We start from the raw sequence: 21,953 nt of genomic DNA on the forward strand, positions 1-21,953 counted from the left end.
CTGCCTTGGGGGGGGGGGGGGTTCGCAGGTTCGAATCCCATGAAAGATGTGCGAGAGGATTGCTGGACTCGTCGCCGCCGTAGGGTGGTTCACGTAACTGCTGGTCGGTTACGGGTTCCACCACCATCATGTCCATGCTTCTGAAAACAAAATAACTGGCTAACTAATCCCATAGGTACCCGACCTGGACGTGAGGCCGTGGTTCGCCATATGATTAAGTCGTCTTATCGGCTTTCCTCTCCCCCGGGATAAATATGTAAATCCTATCCTAAATGAGGTATTTATTACTATAAAACCAATATATCCACATGCTGGTTGGTTATTTATCTCGTTACTTGAGCTATTGTTATTTGTATTTAAGAATGTGAGTAAATAAATACCATATAGACTATATATTTGAAGAATTAGCACTGCAAATTAAAAAATGGAGACTACTAATGCTCCTGTTGCTGTAATGGAAAATCCCACAACTTCAAATATTCCGACATTTTTATTGAAACTTGTTAATATGTTGAAAGATGAATCAAATCACGAATATGTGGACTGGAATGAGGTAGTCTAGATTTGTGTGATTATATATTTAATAATGTGGAATTAGAAATGTTTACATTGTAACATTTGTATAATTGCACTAAATAATTTCAGAATTTGGTAATTCAATCGTTTAATAAACTTATCTCATATTTTTATAAATTAGTATATTTTTGCTATTAGGGGTGAAATGTATTACATAATCACAGCATTAAATCAGTTTGTTATCCTCTGTAAGCTTTATGAATATTTACTGATTGCCTACAAAGTTATTTCATTGTATTTTCACTAAGCCTTACATCCCACATCATCACATATTTTCCCATTGTGACTCATGATTGGAGTGACTCGTTTTGACTTGAGACTCAAGTGTTAAAATTAGCTCATACTCTGGGGTTAATGACTCAATCATGTGTCTCTTGAGATCAAGACTCTTGGCCTGCAACTTGGTACTTGTGGACTGGCTGAATAGCACCCAGTGTTGCCATTGAAAGTCTTGTTTCTGAAATTTCAATTTCTGACTGAATAGATTAATCTATTTTTTTTTTCAGGCAGGAACATCTTTCATTGTGAAAGATCAAGTACAGTTTTCAAAAATTGTTCTACCTAAGTATTTCAAACATAATAAGTTTGCAAGTTTCGTCAGACAATTGAATATGTGTGAGTATATTTCAAGTTTTCATGGTAATAATGAAAATCAAAATTTGTACAGAATTTTGGAATAATTATTGTTGACTAAGCATGACTAACAGTTTGTTAAAGAAGTCTTGCATACGCAAAACTTTTTACTGTCTGAATTTAATGTTCTGGGAGAGTTCGGAGGTAGAGTTTGAGACAAAATTTGCATTAGCTTGGCGTGGGAGAATGTTTTTCAAGTCACAGTCATGATTTTTTCAACACAGTAATTGTAAATTTTCTTCAGCCCCTGTCATTATTGGCAATTTTTGTTTTTTCCAGTATACACTTTATGGAAATGTTAGTAGAATATGAGATCTATAAAAAAATATTGGAGTAAGTAATCAATTTTAATAATCTGTCAGATGGATTTCGCAAGATCACATCATTAACACAGAGTGGTTTGAATAATGAAAAGGAGGAGATTGAGTTTTACCATTATTTGTTCATTCGTGGTGAAGAAGTATTTCTGGAGCATATCAAGAGAAAGGTATTTATCTGTTCAATTATTTGAATTATACAATAATTTATTGTTTATATCACTATAATCTACGTTATTAATTGAGGTTTTGCGAGATTAGCTATTTCAACCTTACAATGTCTTTTCAGCGATGTCAATATGTTATCAGGTAATTACTGTGATGCGATATATTACCAGGGGCATTATCAACCATGTTTGTAGTGACACATTATTTTTATTTTACATATTTCTACAATCTACATTAATGGAAATGTAAACACTTTCAAAACCAGTTTTATAATATAAGAACTCATGAATGCATGCATGAATATTCACAATGAACAATTTTTGTGCTCTTGGACTAAATCTTGTTAACATGATTACATTACATTTGAGGCATGGCCTCTTTTATTAGGCTGCTGATTTGAATATGCAAGAACTTAATTCTATTCAAATTAGATGAAGACGAAGTTGTAGAATACCAATCTATTCATATATGTTCTTCCCTATTTTGGCAATACTTTGAATTTGAGCCTGTAGTTATCTTGTTTTTGTGTCCAGGTACCAAAACCAGAAGAATCAAATCGCCGTAACAATGAAGATGTTACCAAAGTACTCGATGATGTTAAACAAATGAAAGGCTACCAAGAAAACATAACTTCGCAGCTATCAGAATTGAAGCAGTATGTATATATATTCTAAGACAGTACTTCTCTAACTTATATATTCTAGGTTAGTTCGTCTCCAACTTATATGATCTGTGGCCCTCCTCTGAAGACTTTCATCACTTTGTGGCCCCCTACCTAGTTTTGTTTGGCCCCCTACCTAGTTTTTTTTTCAACACTAGGACTGTCCTTCTCTAACTTATATGATCTGTGGCCCTATTCCGAAGACTTTCATCCATTTGTGGCACCCTGCTCTTCAATAAAAAACCTAGTTTTGTTTTTAACAGACTTCCATCAGTTATTATATTCGCAATGTTTAATAATAAAAAGCCACCCAATAACTTTAACACCTTTTAATGATTTTCCAAAAATAATTTTTTAATTTATTAATGGGAACAAATTAATTCGTTTAATTTTTTTTCAGAGAGAATGAAGATTTGTGGCGAGAGGTTGTTAATCTACGTCATAAGCATTCACATCAACAGAAAGTTGTCAATAAGGTGATTAAAGTATTCAATAACGATAAATTTAGGATTTTCAAATTTTGTTAGATAATGAAGGAAAATAAAAACCCGAATATTTTTAGGTTTTTCACCTAATATTTTGAATTGTATTAGAAGATGCATTTAAATCTGTAAAGAACCAAGTTCACATTTATTCAAATTTACATATGAAGAATTGATAGGTCATTTTAAATGATCCTGGATCAGTTTAAAATCTAGAAAATTTAGTTTTAATTCCTATGTTAGGGTTAGGAACAAAATATTGCTTCACTATGCAATTCAAGAGTCCTGCTGCACACTAACACAAATGTATTTCTCTACAGTTCTCATACAAGCAGTTTACAACAATGCATTACAGAAATATATTTGTGTTAGTGTGGCATGACTCTTGAATTGCATAGTATGGCCATGTTTATTCCCGATACATCCTTGCATTATACACATACGGATCCACTAGCAAAAGGGCATGGGAGTTAGTCTCCTTTAAATTTTACTGACAGTTACTATTTTGCTTATTTGCTTTTTTTAATTGATCTCACTGGTTTCATGAGAATAAATAATGGTGATACCTTATTATTTGTGTACCTTTGTGTGGTTTGAATCGATATATTCAACAAACATATTGTCTTCAAAGTTCCTTTGAAATATTGTATTTGTATATCAATTCGATCCTTTTTTTCATATTTTTTTGTCCTTCATTTCAGCTTATACAGTTCTTGGTAAACTTGGTTCACCAGCATGGTATAGGAGTAAAAAGGAAGCTGTAAGTATTCTTGATGTTTTGATTAAACAGAAAACATAGCTTATCTTGCTTTTGCCTTTATCATAACTCTCATAATAATTTTGAATTTGCTTTAATTTATGTGTGATATGATCTTAAAAAAGGATAAAGAGAAAAACCCTTTTTGATACTAGTAGATTATTTTTAACAATTTTGTCAGAAATAAAATTGTTTTGCATAATGTGCAAATTTTTTGAGGATAATACAATAATTTAACTAGACATACTCTGTAATGTATTCTGCCTTTAGATCAGGGGTCTCCAACTCAAAACATGTCGTGGGCCACTTTTTGAAATTTGTTGACCACTCGGGCCGCAAACCAAGAAATTAGGTACAAAAATGGGTATCTGAATGTATTGTGTTGAAATTACACTTAAATCTTACAGCAAACGAGACATGAAGCATATTCATTCACTTGTGCCCGATATTTGGTCTCAATGTTTGGCCTTATTCTGTGTTGGTTTGCTAGACTTAAGACAACATGCAAATGCTCGTCCGTTAGTCGTGTGCGGAGGGCTGATTTGCTAACTTTCATAGTCAGGCCGAATGTTGAAGACCCCTGCTTTAGATATTTATAAACAAGCATCAAGTTTCCATTACAACACTACTTTATTGTAAGAGTCAAGCATCTCAACATTAAGACATGTAAGACACCATAGCAGTAACAGACTAAACACCAAGTCAATACTTAAAAACGTGCACACAATGAAGAGAACCCTAACCTCGGATATACAAGGTCAAATACAGTGAGGGTCAATAGCGCCAGTGCGCCACCTAGCGGTATCACATCATATAATATATAACATACTCCTTTTCACGAATTTATTTATATTCAGGCCTTTAATGATTGAAGATGGCTCGTCAGGCTCTTCTAATTATGTTCCTGCGAAGAAATATCAGAAACCCCTCCTTGTCAGTGATGATGACAATGCTAATGATGGTCAGTTAGCACTGGAAGAACCTACGAAACCAACTGTTTCATTTCCCGCCAGTGTGATGGAACCTCAAGACAATAATGTTAGTTTCTTGTTATATGGTTGCGTTTATATTAATATATATATAGGTGATTAATTCTCAAACTTTCATGAACTGTTTCCAAAGACTCTCAGTCTCAACACTCGCGGATTTTTGTTTGAGTTTGAGTATGTAATTTTGCTTTCAACTAGAAAATTCAAATCCATATTCATCTAAATAACTTCCCACCTGCATTACCAGATTCGAATTTGTTAAATATACATCCACTTCTACATGTTTTGTCACCATGCAGCCTATATCCAATATTTCATATTCCAACATATTAGTCCTTAATATACATCCATAATAGTTGGTTATTTGGTTGTAACTCTGATAATTTTCGCATACTAGTTTGATCGTATAACTACATAAATACAGTGGGTCAAAGTAACTCGGCTGTGTGGCGCACCTTGCTAAGTGTCAGGAATATGCTTGCGGCCTTGCCACACACAGCACCTCTGATTACTTTGCGTTGGTACGCAGGTTCGAATCATGTGGGGGGATAATTATGTGCGAAGAGGATTGCTGGACTCTTCGCCGCCGTAGGGTCGTTTACGTAACCGCTGGTCTGTCGCATCTTCCTCCATGCATGCTCCTCCAAGTCCATGCATCTGAAAACAAAATAACTGGCTAACTGATCGCAGACACATGATTGACTGGTAACCAGACGAAAGACTGTGGTCCATCAAGATAAATATGTAAATCCTATACTATGCTAACTCTGATTATTTTCTAGGTTGTTGCTATGGGCTCTGGTCCGTACATAACAGAAGTAACTACACCGCAAGGTATGTCATCTTACTCTGGTGCCAGTGATATGAATACAGCAGCCCTACAGATGCATGATCCAGTGTTTGTCAACTCTACACTATCAAGTGCACAAGGTACTATGTTATCTAATATAAAATTATCTTTTTAGTATGGTTTGCCTTGTTGAGGTGTAGGATTTTCATATTTTTTATCCTGGGGGAAAGCCGAAATACGACTTCACCCAGAGGTAAATCAGGGCTTTATTAGTTAACCAGTTATTTATTCCAAATGCATGGACTTGATAGTGGAATAAGCACTGAAGCTTCGTACAAGGCTCTCTACATGCATTGATCACTGATATATAGAAGCTATTATCTATTTTTTGGAAGACCTGGATACGCTTGATTTGAACACGAGATGTGTAGGTTTGGATGCCAATAGAGCCAAGTATGATGTATACAACACATTTTTGCCTTTCAGCACGTAACCCAGTTCCACCCAACCCTGCATATGATGTCAACCAATACATTGAATCAACATTGAACACACCAAGTACCGTTGTTCAACCATCTGGCACAGTTACTTTTCCTGATGAAGAAGAAGATGATAATTTTGGTGGTCTCATCAACCCAGCAGCTGCATTCGGGGGAAACCAAGTTGCCATTAGTACTACACAGGTATAGTTTTTCATGACTATCAATATTTTATGTGGGCTCTAAATTCTTGTGACCTCTTGTTCATCTATAAAAATATAGTTTAACATGTTGCCATCAGTTTTTCCACGTTTAATAATAATAAAAGCCAGCAAATAAAAGAATTATTGTGCTACAGTCAAAGAATTGAACAAGTCTCGTTTTTAACAAATTCTTGCAAGTATACTAAAGATTTGATCTACATAACACCATGGATTTTATTGGTTATGGGGAACAAGACAATCAAGGATGCAAGGAATTCCTAAATTGAATTTTATTCTACTTGTCAATTCACAGTCATCCACATCCAACCAACAGCAACCTGCCTATTATTCCCCTCCACAACAATCAAGAATACAAAGTCCTATAACCAACGCACAGAATACTTTGACTCGATACTCACCGCCTCGGAGTCCAAAATTGTTACCGTGAGTGTTAAGATATATACTATTGCCAAATTTTTTTGCAGATACCTTTTTCAGTTCTTCAAAATTATTACTCAGTATAGGACTAACATGCTTTTTCATTGAATGAAGGTATTCAACAATAAAATTGTAGTCATTGTTATAATACCTTAAAATATGCACATTCTGAATTTCAAATTTTATTTTATTCTATCATCACATACAGAGATTTTCCATTCATAAAAACATCTTACAGGGGTGATCTCTCATCACATGTGGACTCTGTGCAAAACAATTTAGAAAATATTCAAGATCTTTTATTTAATAATGACCAAGTACAATTGGATTATGGATTAATTCAAGAGGTTAGTACTGAAATTTTCAAAAGTTTTTTTTCCTAAAATTTATTTGTGAAAAATAATGTTTGGCATTTAATATATGGAGAAACATCCACTGGCGTTTTCATTGATGCTCACATACAGCAGCATCATCACTTGTTAATTTTTTTCTTTACATTTTTACAGTTGTTCAGCACTTCTCCTGATATTATGCCCCCCAGAGTTGTGAGTATAAAAACTATAGGAAAAATTCAAAACTTTATTTTTCATACAGTAGTTTTAATTATTTTTATATTTGTTTAGGATATGCCAGCAGTTTCTGGAAGCGGAAATATTACAGGTAATGATTTGCATTTCATTAAATTGACTAGATAGATTATAGTAATATTCGTATGGATAATATACATATAGAAAGTACCGTAAGTTTAATAAGCGTAGGTAGTCCATAGCGATAAAGCATATTTTAGATCAGGAGTGTGCAACCTTTACTACATGAGGCCAGATACAAATAACTCTGTGAAACCGCGGGCGCACCATTTGTTCTTTGTTCCCTGGTTTAGATGGTATCGTTGAAATAAGTCTATACCTCAAATGTATTTTTTTATTTGAAGAATTTTTGCTTCATAATGATCCATCTAACTTGGCTATTGCGTGAATCAAAAATATTAGGTATGTGATTTTAGGGAATTTATGTCACATAGTTTTTTATTTTTTTAGGAAATGAACTCATTTTGCATCCTGGCGTGTCTGCCAATAGAAACGGGTCACAAAAAGATTTGGAAGATGATTTGAAAGAACTGGAAAACTACATGTGAAAACACCATTGACAAACCTAAAAAACGACAATGGCCGATAAAATTGAATTTTAATAAGCTAGCCCAGAATATGTTGCACATGAGCTGCACCCCATTATCACACCATGTCAATCTGTGCATAAACTGACAAATAGTGTCGCTGTGGGACTGAAGTACGTCTTTTATTCGTCATGCTTCTTCTATTCTTTTATTCATCACCCATAAGATTGTACAGTGAGAAAATATCATTTGCCTGCAATATGCTTGAATTATATCAGGGATAGCAAACTTCTGACCAGTATGTTTTTTTGTGATATGCCGAGAAATAATGCGAAAAAAGTACTAACATTTCAGTGATAAATAATTTCATAAAATTGAGTCTTAGAAATTGTCTTAGTTCGGTGCTATAAGTACTGGATTTGTAAAGCTCAATACCACACAATAATAACCCAAGTTTATTATACTTGCGGAAATGATAAAAAAGCAAGTTTCTAATTGATTAAATCCATGATCCACATTATCCTTTTTCACGAAAAAAATATAACGTGCTCCCCATTCAGTAAAAAAGGTTTGCTATCCCTGATTCCCTGCAATATATCATCAATTTATACAAAAGTTTCAGAGTTTACTTGTTAGAAAATCATGCGAGCTGGTGGCTTCATATAAAATGGTGACACAGCCACTGCAGCACTTCCATTGACTGTACTTTTTTGCTAAATTAATGAAGTGAATTTGTATAAACGAATATGTCATTCATATTGCTGCATAAGTTGGCGCTCCAGATTTACACTTCATTATTTCTTGTTATCACAATGTTAAAAATATTCACCTATCAGCTCTTGTGAGTTTGTATGAACATTGGTTTAGTAGATCTGAAGCACTTTTTAATATTGAATTGTTCTTTATACTGTTGAAAAAGCAAGCTAAGCCCTGTACATTGGGCTTGCAGTGATGTCATTATATATTAAATTTGCAAGCTCAAGGGCCTTCAAAATTAATGTAGAAAAGGTACTGAGGTGCAAATCCACATTTGCATGCTAAGAGCTATTATGTTCATCTTTGCAGTTGAGATTCTTGTGGGTAGTAGTTCACCATGAAACTTGGAAGAATCCGATTTGAAACTATCAGAGTAGGAATTTTGTTGTGAAGTAAATGTTGATCCTACATGGATTTGTACATTATCACATATGTTCCATCTCAATTCTTTTCATATATCAATGTTTCAGGGTTTTTCCAGTCTCGTTTCTTGTTTGATGAAACAGGGAATAGCTCATGTACTAAAAAGTTTTTTTGGGTTGTTCAAACAGGTTTTATGTAAATGATGAATTTTGATCATTTTTTTTATTTTGTTCCATTCAGTTTATTAAAATCATTTGTGCCATCATCGGTCCATAATGTTTAGTTTATGGAGTAGAAATACAGTTCTTTTTTGTACCAGTTTTGCCAAATTGTGTTTGTGATGGAACAGGGGACAAATTGTGTGGTCTCCAGGCCATAGAGTCTGGTGTAAAGACTGCAACTGTTCAAACTGATTCTTTTGATGAATTCCACCGAAGGCGAGTAGTGGTTGGATTCCGTGGGTGAACTTACATCACTTCTGTGTTGAATATTAAAACAGAATTTGATGAGGGCGTGGTAAAATAGAAATGGGTCAACAATTTAATTTCCAACAGGTCACAGGACAAGATTCAAGCTTTGTACAATTTTTTGCGTTACCTGCTGCTTTCCCAGTTGTATTAAACTATAATTGATTGCCCTAAGCTAAGGTGTAAGAGCTATGACAGGTGTCATTATCATGCCCGCAGATTCCGTTAAGTAGCACACAGATCCGAGGTCGACAATCGGTCCTTCCTCGTATTGGATATGCGAGTCTTTAACTTAGACATATGTTAAACCGTAAATATATACTACTACGGGTAAACCCATTAGTCCAGTGGGTTTATTTGAAGTGCAGTGTGTAGGGAATATTACAGACCATCTTTGGCGCAAAAAATCGTTAGGTTAGGAAAGCTAGTCACTTTTTCATAGCTTTGCAAATGAAGGTACGGGATTTTCCTGTCATTTATAAAGCTCGCGATATTTAGTACTATTTTTTCTATAAAAAACCCATAGATGCGTATCTTCTTTTCTTCCCACAGTTCCCAATTTTCCCCGATAATTTTCTCATTCCCACAGATCACTCGAAAGTGCGACTCACGTCAGTCACGTGAATGCACTGAATTCACATTTCCTAGTTACAGCATTTCATTATTGTGCCCCCGTCGCTCCCGCTTCACAGCTTACTGGGCTTAGGTGCAGTTCCGGTTGATCATTTAGTCAGTGTGTTGCGAAGAATAAAAAGTAGTCTTGACAAAATGACCTATGTTTCATAAATTTAGAAAAATTGTTTTGTCAAATTGGGATAGAATTTATACATTTATGCTTTATAAATGCCATTTGAAAAACAACTACTAACACTGTTTTTTTTTGTTTTTATGCATCTATTGTAAAGTTTATCTCGAACCCATAATCGGAACAACAGGCAATAACAATAAAAAAGCTGATTAGGAAATCAATACAGCCTACAAAACCTTACTAGACAGTTAAAACGTACCGGTACCGGTACAGAGTATAAGTAAAGATGGAAATTTTGCAAAAAAGATGTACGTGTTAACTCACCTAAAGCTATTAAATTAATTCACACATACATACAACCACAGAGATATAAAGTAAGAAGAACAATGATAAACCTGGCAAATTACATAGTAAACAAAAATATTAGGAAAATAAATAAAAATTACTTGGCCACATGGTATTAATAATTTTGTAATGGTTGCCACTGCCAAATTGATCGCTTTCCCGTTGAAAAAAGTTTATTAAATAAGAATATACAGCCAAGCTGATTATAGGTGAAGTCAAATTTCCCAACCAAAGTTGCGAGAATTTGAACAAATAAATGATTAACCAATATGTAATAGACTAACAAACGAGAACCCTTGATTTGCCATAGGCCTATGACTGTATGATTAGGCTCCGGGCCATTCTCTTCTTCTCCTGCTGCAGCAATATGAAAATCTTAAAATAAATCTTAAATAACAATTTTTTGAATTGCTTTTGAAAAAAGTCGCTGAGATTTTGAAAGCCATTTCGAATATGTTCTGAATCCACTTAAAATCTGAAAATGGACGAAGAAAGAGATTTTTAGTTTGCAGTTTTTCAATGTTTTTAGAACATTTTTAAATATTTTGTTCTTACTTTCAGATTGTTTTGTTATCTGGGAGTGTGTTGTTACTATGATGCACCATAATATGCAATAGCTAGACCTAAGTTCGGAAGTTGTTCTTGCCCAGTTATATTTATTGAAGCTGTTATAAATTAGTTCTTCGATAAAAATTTGATGTAATCAATTTGGACTGTACGATGGCTAACAATGATCCTAATTATCCTCTCACAACAACAATTGTACGTCTACTTCATGATAAGCTGTATGAAAAGCGAAAGATTGCTGCATTAGAAATAGAAAAGTAAGTAGGGCCTACATTCATAGCCAATATGGGACACTTCTCTGTTTTAAATACTGTCCTGATATGTCCATATATATAACCTAGGACTGGAAATTTCACTGAAAACAGTGAACCTGGCAAAATTGACCAGTTAAACCCTGTTGGCGACAAAGGTGCAGCACGAACGTCGCTGAACTTTTGATGTATAAAAATGGGAAAATATGACTTGTTAGTTAGCTAATATTCGAACACTCTGCTTGGTAACTCTCTTACAAACTATTTGAGTATATTTGGGAGTATTTTATTAATATTGATTATGACAAATGAAACTTTTGAACTTATGTGACAAATTTAAATTGAAGTATACCGATAATTATATTTGCTGGAATAATTTAAGCGGATGGCTTCAAGTTTCAAAAAATTTTGTTAAATCTTGTGTGTTGACAAGTGGCCATCAATTGGTCTGGGTTTAAAGCTATACATGTTATAGATTTGATTTTAGATATTGCATATGTCTGTATGTCCATTTTCAGATTTAGCAATACGGATCCATAATTTACAGAAAAGTGATTTTCTCAAAACCTTCTTAAGATGTGACATAGGCCAATTTGATCCTACTGCTGCGAATTGACTTGATAAACTTGTGTTTAATCGTTCTTTCCCAACTGAGAGGGGGATGTTTTTGATCCCAATTCGGTTTTTGTATCTGTAAAAAAGTAATTATATTTTACTCCTTTTTCCTAGAATCATTCGAGCCTTGGTGCTGGAGAGAAGGAATGATGATGTTAAAAAAGCAATCACATTGTTGACAAGTGATTTTACTCTTTCAAATAATTCGAACAGTAGGAAAGGTGGATTGATTGGACTTGCTGCTTGTGCTATTGCACTTGGCAGTCAGGTGAAGATTTCTCTAAAATACACAAATTATCAAGATGTTTTGTGGGAGCTGGAGCCAAGCTTACCATAATAGATGGATATAGAACTGAAGCTACTAAAAATTGTAGTGGCTCCAGCTCCTAACCATCTATTTGTATTTTCACTTACTCATTTTTTTTTTTCCTTTACTAGAATATTATAAAATAAGAAAATTGATTTTTTCACCTTATTCTCTCGTTTTAATTTAATTTCTAATAGGCTATTCATTTGAAATTTTCAAGTTAAATTTGTATAATGTGCACTTGGGCTGATGTTTCATGGTCGTAAAAATAAGGCTCGGATTTTGAAGCGAGAACCATGGCATGAATGTTCGGAGCTGCAGCCAAAGCCATTATGATTTCAATCCTCAACTGCCCTGCTCCCTTTGAGAGCGTTAATTAGTTGTGTCTAATCACATTGTGTTATACATGCCACATTTGACCTGGGCAATAATCAAAAGTTCTGTTACTCTCTATTGAAAACCCTCAATTTATCTGCTTTTTATATACATTTTGCAGGATATCACACAATACTTGGATGAATTGATTAATCCTGTATTAATTTGTTCAATGGATGCAGATAACAGAATTCGGTATTTTGCTTGTGAATCTCTATATAACATTGTTAAAGTTTCAAGAGCAGATACAATGCCTTTCTTTAATAAACTTTTTGATGCAATGAGCAAGGTGAGGCTTTTTTCAATGCTTGGTTTAGATTAGTTGTTCTCAATTAAACTATCAGGATCTGTGGCCCATTTCCAAAGTATCCTCACACTCATTGCCCTCTGAACTTTAACAAAAAAACGCAAATGGTACCTATATAATTTTTCAATATACCTTTTTAATATAGTTACATTCACAATATTTTTTTCCATTTAAATTTTCTATATCGGAAATTAGTTCCTGCATCTGGCATTGTCAGTAAAATGATATTACTGTAGCTATTCTGATATGCATAAACATGATTTTTATCTATTTTATTTAGCTAACTGCTGATCCGGATCCTAATGTACGAAATGGTTCGGACTTGCTTGATCGTTTACTCAAGGTATAAAGTAAAATATTTCGTTCAATCAGTATTGTTTAACTTTGAATCTGTCTTTGTAACTTATGTACCAATTGATTTTGGGTACTATAAGATGGAAGCTATGACCTTTATTAATTCATTTTCCATTTGAATCCTATGGGACCATTATTTGATGCCAAATTGTTGGATTTTATAATTCAGGCAATCATATGCCCTTTTGTACTATGTTTTCTAATATTTAATACATTTGGTAAATTCTTTTAACATTGACATTTGCTGACATTGTAGTGGAACCACATTAGTGATGTATTGCTAGTTTGCCTAAACATGTTATGATTTTAGGTGGAATAAAAAATGCTCAGTCAGGAATTTTATATTTTCCAATTTCCAATGCTTTACTTATTATTGAGACATGCGTCAAATATGACTCTTTTAAGTACTATCCAATATCCATATGTTGTTCTTATATTAGCAAAATTGTTTTCTTATAGGACATTGTGACAGAATTTCCAGCTTTTGATGTTGCTGGATTTATGCCGTTGTTATGTGATAGAATTTATACGATGAATCAATACACAAGGCGATTTCTGATTCAGTGGTTGATCTGCCTTGATTCTGTGCCTGAAATCAACATTCTGATATATTTACCCAAATTCCTGGACGGTATGTTTCAAATACTTGGTGACACGAGCATGGAGATTAAAAAAATGTGAGTGTTTTTTCTCATTTGCAATAAACAGGTAAGCTATACCATATTTTCAGGCTATTTAGCTGAGTCCTTTTTTCTTGGTTCACCAATATACTCTCTATTTTTTTCTCAAATTCTATTTTCCTCTTTTTTTTGGTAAAAAAATCATGGCATAGAATTTATTTTGCTTGGTAGGTATACTGACTGTAATCTGGCAAATGATAATATTAAACATAGTAACTTATCATATGGCCCAAATTGAAATATGTTATTATGCAACATTCCCCATATGATTTTAATGTGTATCATCGTGATATTGTTTAATAAGGCAATGTTTCCTGGAAGCAGCAAAATCAATTTGTGCTATTCAACGCTTCCTGATTGTGTCCTGTTATTTTCGTTATGAGTATTTGTCATATCGCAATATAGTAATATATACGTTACATATCGGCCCAGTGGATATGACTTGAAATGATTTTAAGGGGTTATCAAATTTGGCTGTCTGCTCCCTTGGAGGCCATGAGCTAAGACCCCTACAGATATCATTATTTTAAAGTAAATAGATTTATTAAATTCTTCGACTGTAATGCATTTGTTCTTTTTGATTATATTTGTTGGCTATTTAATTTTTAAACATGAGGCATTAAATAACTGACGAAGCCTGTCAAAATCTAAACTAGGTATTTTTATATGAGAGCAGTGTGCCACCACTATTCAGTTTTTGGTAGGGCAACCGATCATGAAAGTTCGGGAACCACTGGTTTAGAGCATATTATTGTGTTTTTGCTCAAAGTTAATGCAATATACAGTCTGGTAATATTTTTGTCTGTATGGAATCTGTTAAGTAGTTGACCTTCACTGGTTTCTGACGCCTTGTAATTTGTACGTGTAATTTTCAGGTGTGAAACGACACTGGATGAGATTTTACAAAATATTAAAAAAGATCCAGAATCAGTCAAGTTCAATGAGATGGTTAATATTGTCATCGTACATTGCCAATCTCAAGGTATGATATTAAATTATCACAAACTTCATAGCATTATTTGCGAGAGGATTGCTTGACTCCTCCTCGTCATTTGATGGTTCACATAATCGGTAGCCGGTTACGACTTCGTCCAACATACCCGAGGTCGTGATTTGCTATCTGATTTGGTATTGGTTTTCCTCTACATGGGATAAATATAAAAATACAGCAAATTTCAGGCAGAAATTATCTCGCACATAATTAATTATATGAGTTAATCAGAATGTGGGTAATGGCAATTAATATTCAGCAGAATGTGTGAGTCAACCGCCGCCCATCAAATTCAAAAAAACTAAATTCGTCTCAAATCATATATTTACTGCTTATTAGATGGGTAGGTCATTTGAAAAGACGTAAGATTGCAAAAAAAATCCAGAAGAATAAATCATTCTAATAAAAGTCATTTATAAATGCAATGAATTGTCTTAAGAAGTCAGAAACTATCAATGTATACACAATTCACGATCAATTTCCATTATGTTATTTCACCAGATGATTTCATCAAGGTAAAGGCTTTGTTGTGGATGCAGGAATTCATAAAACTTGCCGGTCCAATTGTTCTACAATATGCATCTGGTGTGGTGGGTGCAGTACTACCAACACTTGCATATGAAGATTTAATGCATAATAATATCCTCTTCAAATATCTTATCATGATTTTTCACTAGGAATATTTGAATGGAGTGTAGATATGGATCATTATTATGAAAAAGATGCTTCTCTCCACAATTAACAGACTAAAAATTTCAAGTACTCGAAGTCTAGGACGCAAGGAAGGCTTTTTACCTAATAATTCACCTAAAATTTGCTGTTTTAATCCAATTAACAATTCGTTTCTCTATATTCGAGCATTGGTTTTTGTGTTATTAATTTTTTCAGAATTCAGACTAGCCTGTTTTGTTTCAAAATCATGTTCAATTAAAGTTAGATTTATATCTGATATTGCTACATACTGAACAAATAACTTCAAAGCTGGTGAGAAATTGTTAATACAAAAGTATACCTTTACTCTGCTTCGTAATAAAAAGTATATTTTGTTCTTAACTGACCAACACGCGTGCATGAAGCTGCAAAATCTGCCAATTCAAGTTTAATGAAATTGATTGATAATTCTTGTGATAAATCTGAAGGATCAAGTGGCGAGGACAGGTTTGCTAGTGTATTATTTTTTTTTTACTCAGTTCTAATCTTAACAGAATTTTATCAACAAGGCTGTGGAGTCTGGGAAAAATTTTAGGCTTTGACTCTGGGTTGAGAAAATTTTGGACTCTTCGACTACTGGCGCTTTGGTTGTAAGAAATTATGACTCCGAACTCCGATATAAATCAAACAAAATAACAGAAACTTTTGGCTTATACAAGCTTTCTTTGGTAGACTGTTAAGAATGCATGGTGAACCTTGGGCTTTTTGAGTTTCTGTGGAGAATTTTGAATTTTATTTCTCCATTGAAAGTCTGTAATTCTGAGACTGACTCCACAGCCCGGTTATCAACAGCATTCAACACCATATTTAAATAAAAGATTTGGTACCTAATTTATGAATAAATGAGCCGATGGTACTGAGTAGAAAGAAGTAAGTTGGAATGTGTAGCTTATGACCAAGATCTTATATTAACAGCTAGTTTTGATATAATTGGCTTTTTTCCAAGCTCTTTTTTCATGTTGTAAATAGTATTGTTGTTTCGTCAGATGAAACGTTACACAAAGAAATTTATGTGTGATGGAAGATATTTGAATCCACTGAATATGTTTTTATGAGTCCTGATTTTTTTTCATTTTTCAGTCCACTGCCTTTGAATGACATGTTTCAAGTATTTACAAGGTATTTACAACATCAATCAACTTCAACTAAAACTGCTGTTATCAGATGGATAACTCATTTGTTGGTGCAGATTCCCTACAGGGTAAATGATTTTCGCTGATGCTTTGTTGTGTTTTATGAAAGATAATTATAATTATGAAATATAGTATCTGTAAGTTTGGGAATTTTTAACCACACTTTGTTCCTAAAATAAGTTTTAGTTCAGAATATTGGTTGTGTGGTGTGTTGTAGCTGTTCACTTATTTGTATTTTTGATTGGTGCCAAGTGGTACCTGATTCAATTCCATTTATAAATACTAAGCTGATAATCGTATTCCCTTTATTTTTGCTCCTTATAGTAAACAAACATATTTTTTATTGAATTTTAGACATTCATGTATATTGATGAAATCTTCACACATTTAATGAATACCTTGGCGGATTCTTCTGATCACGTAAGTACCTTTTAATAGCTCTGAATTTGCTTGTCCATTGGTTGACTTTGACATTCTAGCAAAATTGAAGCAAAGATTTGTAAATTGATAATCTTGTTTATCATGATGCATCCATCTTTTTTTTGTGGGTTTTCCTTACGGTTTAGGTATAGGGCTGAAATAAGAGGGTACATTGAATAGGTAAGCTTCAAGCAATTGAGGATTCATTCCTAGAACCGATATCGGGCATCTTATTTTTATTGTAAACATAATACAGTACCAACTTTTATTCTCTGGATGCTACAGCGTATGATTGTTCTTTATCACAGGTTGTGTTACTGGCTTTGGAATGTCTTGCAGAACTTGCATCATCAGCAGCTGGGACTCCCATGACAGGTTGTTAGACATGAAATAGTTTGTAATACTTTCAGAAATTTCTCCCTAAAACAAATATAAGAACAATATTAACGTTAGACATACAGAGTACAGCTTATACTAACAGCTAACTAAATTGAGCAAAAATATTAATTTAAATTTTGTATCCAAGGCAGAATTTTGGGTACTGCCATAGCGTGTGTACCAGGTTAGGGTTTAGCCACAATTTTATTACGATTTTCCTTATTTTTGTTCTATTACGAGTTCGTGGACTGTCTGTGTTAGCCAAGTGAATATACATACCCCTTGCCCATAGGTTTCAGTCCCTTTACACAACTTGATGTGAAATAGGCGAACAAAATCAGTTACTTCTGGAGCGCAGAATTTTGATAATAGCCAGGAAAACATATAATCCGTTTATTTTTCTAGGATCGACAGGAAACACTTCATCATCGACTACTCTCGTTCTAAATGAATATTTTCGAAGGTTGATGGTTTTTCTGTTGAATATGTTTAAAACTGACAAACAATTTATGGAAAACAGAAGTTCTTTTGTTGTAAGGTAAAATTTAATTACCTACGTCTCATTTTCAATTTTTTTTATCCTAGTTTGAAGAAGTTTGCTTGTGTTAGTTTATTTTTTCCAGTTCGGATTGTCCAACCTATTTATTACACCCTGGGTGAGAGGGTGGCTGTAGAATTTAAGCCCGGAATGTGTCATCTGCGATGCCAACACAGTTGAGAACACTTTCACTATTAAGCCGTTGCGTTCCTAAGACATTAGGAATTAACTAAAACTTTTTTGAACATAATGATTAATGTGGTTCAGTGAGATCTATAAATTTTAGTTTTTTCATTTTTAATTCAGGCAGCTTAGTCTGTTGTTGAATGCAGAAAACGTTTATAGAGTGTTTGCTGAAATTTTATTGAAGCAAGAAGACGATTGTAAATTCGCTTCTTTAATTGTGCAAATATTTAACATTATTTTGATGACGTCCAGTGAGCTTTTTGAATTAAGGAATCAACTGAAAAAGGGAGATTCAAAGGTTTGTATCTTATTTTTTATGCAAGTTTTCTAGTATATATGCCAACTACTAGTATGAAATTCATCCTTTACCCTGTACAAACAGTTACAGGATGTAAAGAGTTAAGGTTTTTGGAAGGACTGAAATCTTTCCGGTTTAGCAGTTTCTACCCAATTTATTGCAATGTGTGGGGATCATGGGATTTGAAACAGAGATGTGTAATCGGTGATGTGAACACACCTAAGTCTAACACTTTAGCCACTGAGCCAAATTTCTCCAGACATGTTTTAGCAAGATATCAGCAATTTCTTATTACCATATATTCATATAAGAATTCCACGGATACACTCCCAATCACAATTGGGGTACAATTGATTTAATTTTACCTCAATTTTACTTGATTTAATTTGTGTACTCTTTCAGGACAGCTCACAATTATTTTGTTGCCTTTACAAGAGTTGGTGCCATAATCCGGTGGCTACTGTTTCTTTGTGTTTATTGACTCAGAATTACAAACATGGATGTGATCTGCTTATGAAATTGTATCCTTCCAAAAAAGATGTTTTTTTTCATGAAGGGGTGATTTATATTTTTGTATCAACTGTTTCTATAGAAACGTGGAGAAAGTTTTGCATATTTTCAAGTTGAAGGTTTTAATTTTGTTCTCTGATAACTTGATACCGTTTTCTTTGACTTGATATGTCGTACAGCGCTGATTTAGAAGTTACTGTGGATTTTTTAACGGAAGTCGACAAACTTATTCAACTTTTAGAATCTCCTATTTTTACATGTAAGTTGATATTTTGTTTATTATATGTGGTTGTTAGTGTAGAAGGATTTTGAAATTGTTTAGCATGCTTTCTAGATGTGAATAGTTACGGTATTTATTTCTGTTTGCGTGAGTGACACACACATCTGAGAATATTTTAAGTTCAGCCTCCCCTACTCAATTTATTACACCTGGGTGAAGTGGTGAGCATGGAATTTAAACCCGAGATTTTTACCAGTTGAGTCTAACGCTTTGCGAAGTATCTGCTATAAATTTGCTTCAATTAGGATAAACATAAAATTTAATACTCAAACAACTTTCTCAATATTTCTATTTTGTTATTCTTCATTTTAGATTTGCGTCTCCAGTTATTAGATGTGGAATCTAATCAACATTTAGTGAAATGTATGTATGCATTATTGATGTTACTGCCTCAAAGTCGTTCCTTCGAAATTCTTCAACATAGATTATCATGCCTTCCCACTCCGCAGTTGGTTTCCCATTTAAGGTAAGCATCCAATTCTTTTATTTTTGTGCCGATCATTTCAATTGAGGAAACGTTACTCAATTTATGTTTTAATATTTTGGTCGGGATTTTTATACAGTTCCATTTTGTCTGATTGGTATGCGATTGCCGTTTCTATTTTAAATTAAGTACAATTTCTAGTTGAATGAAAAAATATGATATTTTAAAAAAAAATAAATACAAATCATATTTTTATGATTATCAATCAGCCTTGTACATAGGAACTAGGGTCGTATAGTTTGACATGTTTTCATCGGAGTTTGTCTCAAAATTTTGTATTCTCTGTGGTTGAGATTCCAAATTCCATGCTTGCAACCCATAACATCAGGAGATGATAAATTTGTATGTGTGTTATGTCATTGAAGATTTTATATTGACATAGTTTATTTGAACATGAGTAAATAGGCTATATTTATTTATTTTCCACATATAGTTCAAAAGAAGTCAAAAATAACAAGAAGAAGGATATACCTACTGTGACGGGGAATAGCTCACCTGATGTAGATTTTGACCAATTGTTCAAGCATTTTGTGTCCATACAAGAGCAGCATATAGCATATAAAAAACAAAAGAGACTCAAGGCATCTAACAGCACAACTGATGCAGTATAACTAGGATGCTTAATATACTTCTAATTAATCATATCTCCTATAATTAAGAATCCTATAGTGTTTTGGTTTTATACGATTCCAATCATAATTTGGACCAAATTAAATTTTCGAATCTTGATATTGTTTTTGATTTGGCGAAGTTTAGTATTATATTTATGCAGTATATATTATAACACAAAGTGTGTGTTAATCACTTCATTAAAATAATATTATACATAAAGACTGCTTGATTTGGAGTTTTAAAATCTGTATGCTTAATAAAGAAATATCCCCGACAATTTTCTGAAAATATGTTTGTACAATTTCGTGATTTTATTTATTTGAAATATAGGACACCTTATTTTCTGAGTCTTGCAGGTAAGTCTTTTTCTTTGCATAAGCATGTGCTCTTCTGCCAATCTTATTTTTGTCATAATGTTTGTGGTGCCTGGTACGTAATGCAGTTTTTGTCTTTTTTTTTATTGTTTTAGAAGTTTATAAGGTGCCGAGTATATCGCTATCCTTGCAGTTTTTGTCTGTGGATTCAAGTTTGGCATGATGTTTTTATTTTATTAGAGCCAAATTCATGTTTCCCAACCACCCGAAGCCAAAGTTTTGATTTTTTCAAAGTCAGAATTTCAGATTTTTAATGGTGATAATTGAAGTCAAAATTTCTGACTGAAATTGAAAAAGCCCAGAGTAGTCCAAGCATTCTCAATGGACATTTGAAGAAGGCCCGATTATGGCAAAGTTTTTTTTAACAAAATCTGTCATATTATTTGTCATTTTTTGATTGGCTTAAGAGCTTGACATGAAACTTATCGAAACCCTTCTACTCTGTGTTTTATTTTAAGTGAATTTGAGTCTTATGCAATAGGTGCAATTTCAAAGTCTATGGTTCCAATGTTATTAATGGATCTACATCTACCTGTCTTGGTAGAGATATAGCCTGAAATGAAATTGTGCTAAATTGTAACCACAGGGTTACTGTGAGGCATGATATATCCTGACATGAATGCCACTGCCTTCTACTAAAATATATGGTTATTAAAATGAATATTGATTTTGTGCAATAAATATATCATTAAAGAAACCTGGTTTTATTCGTATGTGTGGTGCAAAATCGTATAGTAAGAATTTCTAAACTCGTTAAGGATCTATGAACTAGTGAATTGTTTAATCATTGAATTCACTGTCGTAGTGTGGTGCCAGATGGGTGAGAATCCCAGAATAGGGCATTGTAGAAACGAATACAAAGGAAGGTATAAAAGCCCTTTTTGATTGAATCGTAAATATATACTACTACGATTGAATGCATTGGTTCTTCAGATGGTCAAATCTCAAGGTATTCCCTTAACTCTAATTACATACAGTATTGTCAAAGTATGATTTGGTATCATCAGTTTATAAGCCAATGCGCAATTTTGAGTCCATAATCAGATTAGATGGTGATAAAGTAACGAGATAATATGGTAATTAAACACTGATTCCATAATCTGAAGCGCAAATGAAACCTAAGTAAACTTTTAACTGCAACAAATATCTGTGAACGACTAACTTTCATTGCAAAAATGATACCGAATCTAAAGTAATTTATATTCTATAAAAAGTAATGATGAAAATTTGGGAATCGGATGCCTTGTAAAAATTCGGAACAATTTATCCGACTCCGAAATCCTCTCGCATTCGAAG

At 33.5% G+C, this 21,953-nt stretch overlaps 2 protein-coding genes across 3 annotated transcripts; both read left to right on the top strand.

The window, feature by feature from the left end:
- Positions 1 to 340: 340 nt before the first annotated feature.
- Positions 341 to 9,061, top strand: LOC120340529 (heat shock factor protein-like). 2 transcript variants are annotated; one of them, XM_039408804.2, is made up of 14 exons: positions 341 to 553; positions 1,083 to 1,191; positions 1,572 to 1,696; positions 2,228 to 2,349; positions 2,756 to 2,831; positions 3,539 to 3,597; positions 4,452 to 4,632; positions 5,366 to 5,513; positions 5,860 to 6,056; positions 6,369 to 6,499; positions 6,702 to 6,840; positions 7,000 to 7,038; positions 7,117 to 7,153; positions 7,531 to 9,061. In XM_039408804.2, exons 1-14 carry the CDS (start codon positions 425 to 427, stop codon positions 7,626 to 7,628), a joined length of 1,590 nt encoding a protein of 529 aa, XP_039264738.1. In that variant the 5' UTR covers positions 341 to 424; the 3' UTR covers positions 7,629 to 9,061. The 2 variants fall into 2 exon arrangements, with proteins under 2 accessions (XP_039264738.1, XP_039264739.1); XM_039408805.2 differs by having other exon boundaries at positions 6,732 to 6,840.
- Positions 9,062 to 10,848: 1,787 nt separating this feature from the next.
- LOC120340520 (protein VAC14 homolog) lies at positions 10,849 to 21,354 on the top strand. Its single transcript, XM_039408794.2, has 17 exons — positions 10,849 to 11,110; positions 11,834 to 11,987; positions 12,523 to 12,690; positions 12,989 to 13,051; positions 13,522 to 13,739; positions 14,618 to 14,724; positions 15,235 to 15,372; positions 15,798 to 15,891; positions 16,525 to 16,645; positions 16,932 to 16,997; positions 17,306 to 17,372; positions 17,781 to 17,913; positions 18,220 to 18,397; positions 18,800 to 18,918; positions 19,087 to 19,166; positions 19,500 to 19,653; positions 20,105 to 21,354. Exons 1-17 carry the CDS (start codon positions 11,007 to 11,009, stop codon positions 20,280 to 20,282), a joined length of 2,142 nt encoding a protein of 713 aa, XP_039264728.1. The 5' UTR covers positions 10,849 to 11,006; the 3' UTR covers positions 20,283 to 21,354.
- Positions 21,355 to 21,953: the final 599 nt, after the last annotated feature.

This window comes from Styela clava, chromosome 14 (assembly GCF_964204865.1).
Source record: "Styela clava chromosome 14, kaStyClav1.hap1.2, whole genome shotgun sequence".
NCBI lineage: Eukaryota > Metazoa > Chordata > Ascidiacea > Stolidobranchia > Styelidae > Styela > Styela clava.

Excerpts from the sequence above, each read along its gene's own strand:
- LOC120340520 (XM_039408794.2), top strand. The coding sequence starts at position 11,007 with ATGGCTAACAATGATCCTAATTATCCTCTCACAACAACAATTGTACGT. Across the intron at positions 15,373-15,797 it reads TGAAGATTTAATGCATAATA|GCGTGCATGAAGCTGCAAAA; the intron begins ATATCCTCTTCA and ends ACTGACCAACAC. Across the intron at positions 19,654-20,104 it reads CAGTTGGTTTCCCATTTAAG|TTCAAAAGAAGTCAAAAATA; the intron begins GTAAGCATCCAA and ends TTCCACATATAG.
- LOC120340529 (XM_039408804.2), top strand. The coding sequence starts at position 425 with ATGGAGACTACTAATGCTCCTGTTGCTGTAATGGAAAATCCCACAACT. Across the intron at positions 1,697-2,227 it reads TGGAGCATATCAAGAGAAAG|GTACCAAAACCAGAAGAATC; the intron begins GTATTTATCTGT and ends TTTTGTGTCCAG. Across the intron at positions 3,598-4,451 it reads ATAGGAGTAAAAAGGAAGCT|GCCTTTAATGATTGAAGATG; the intron begins GTAAGTATTCTT and ends ATTTATATTCAG.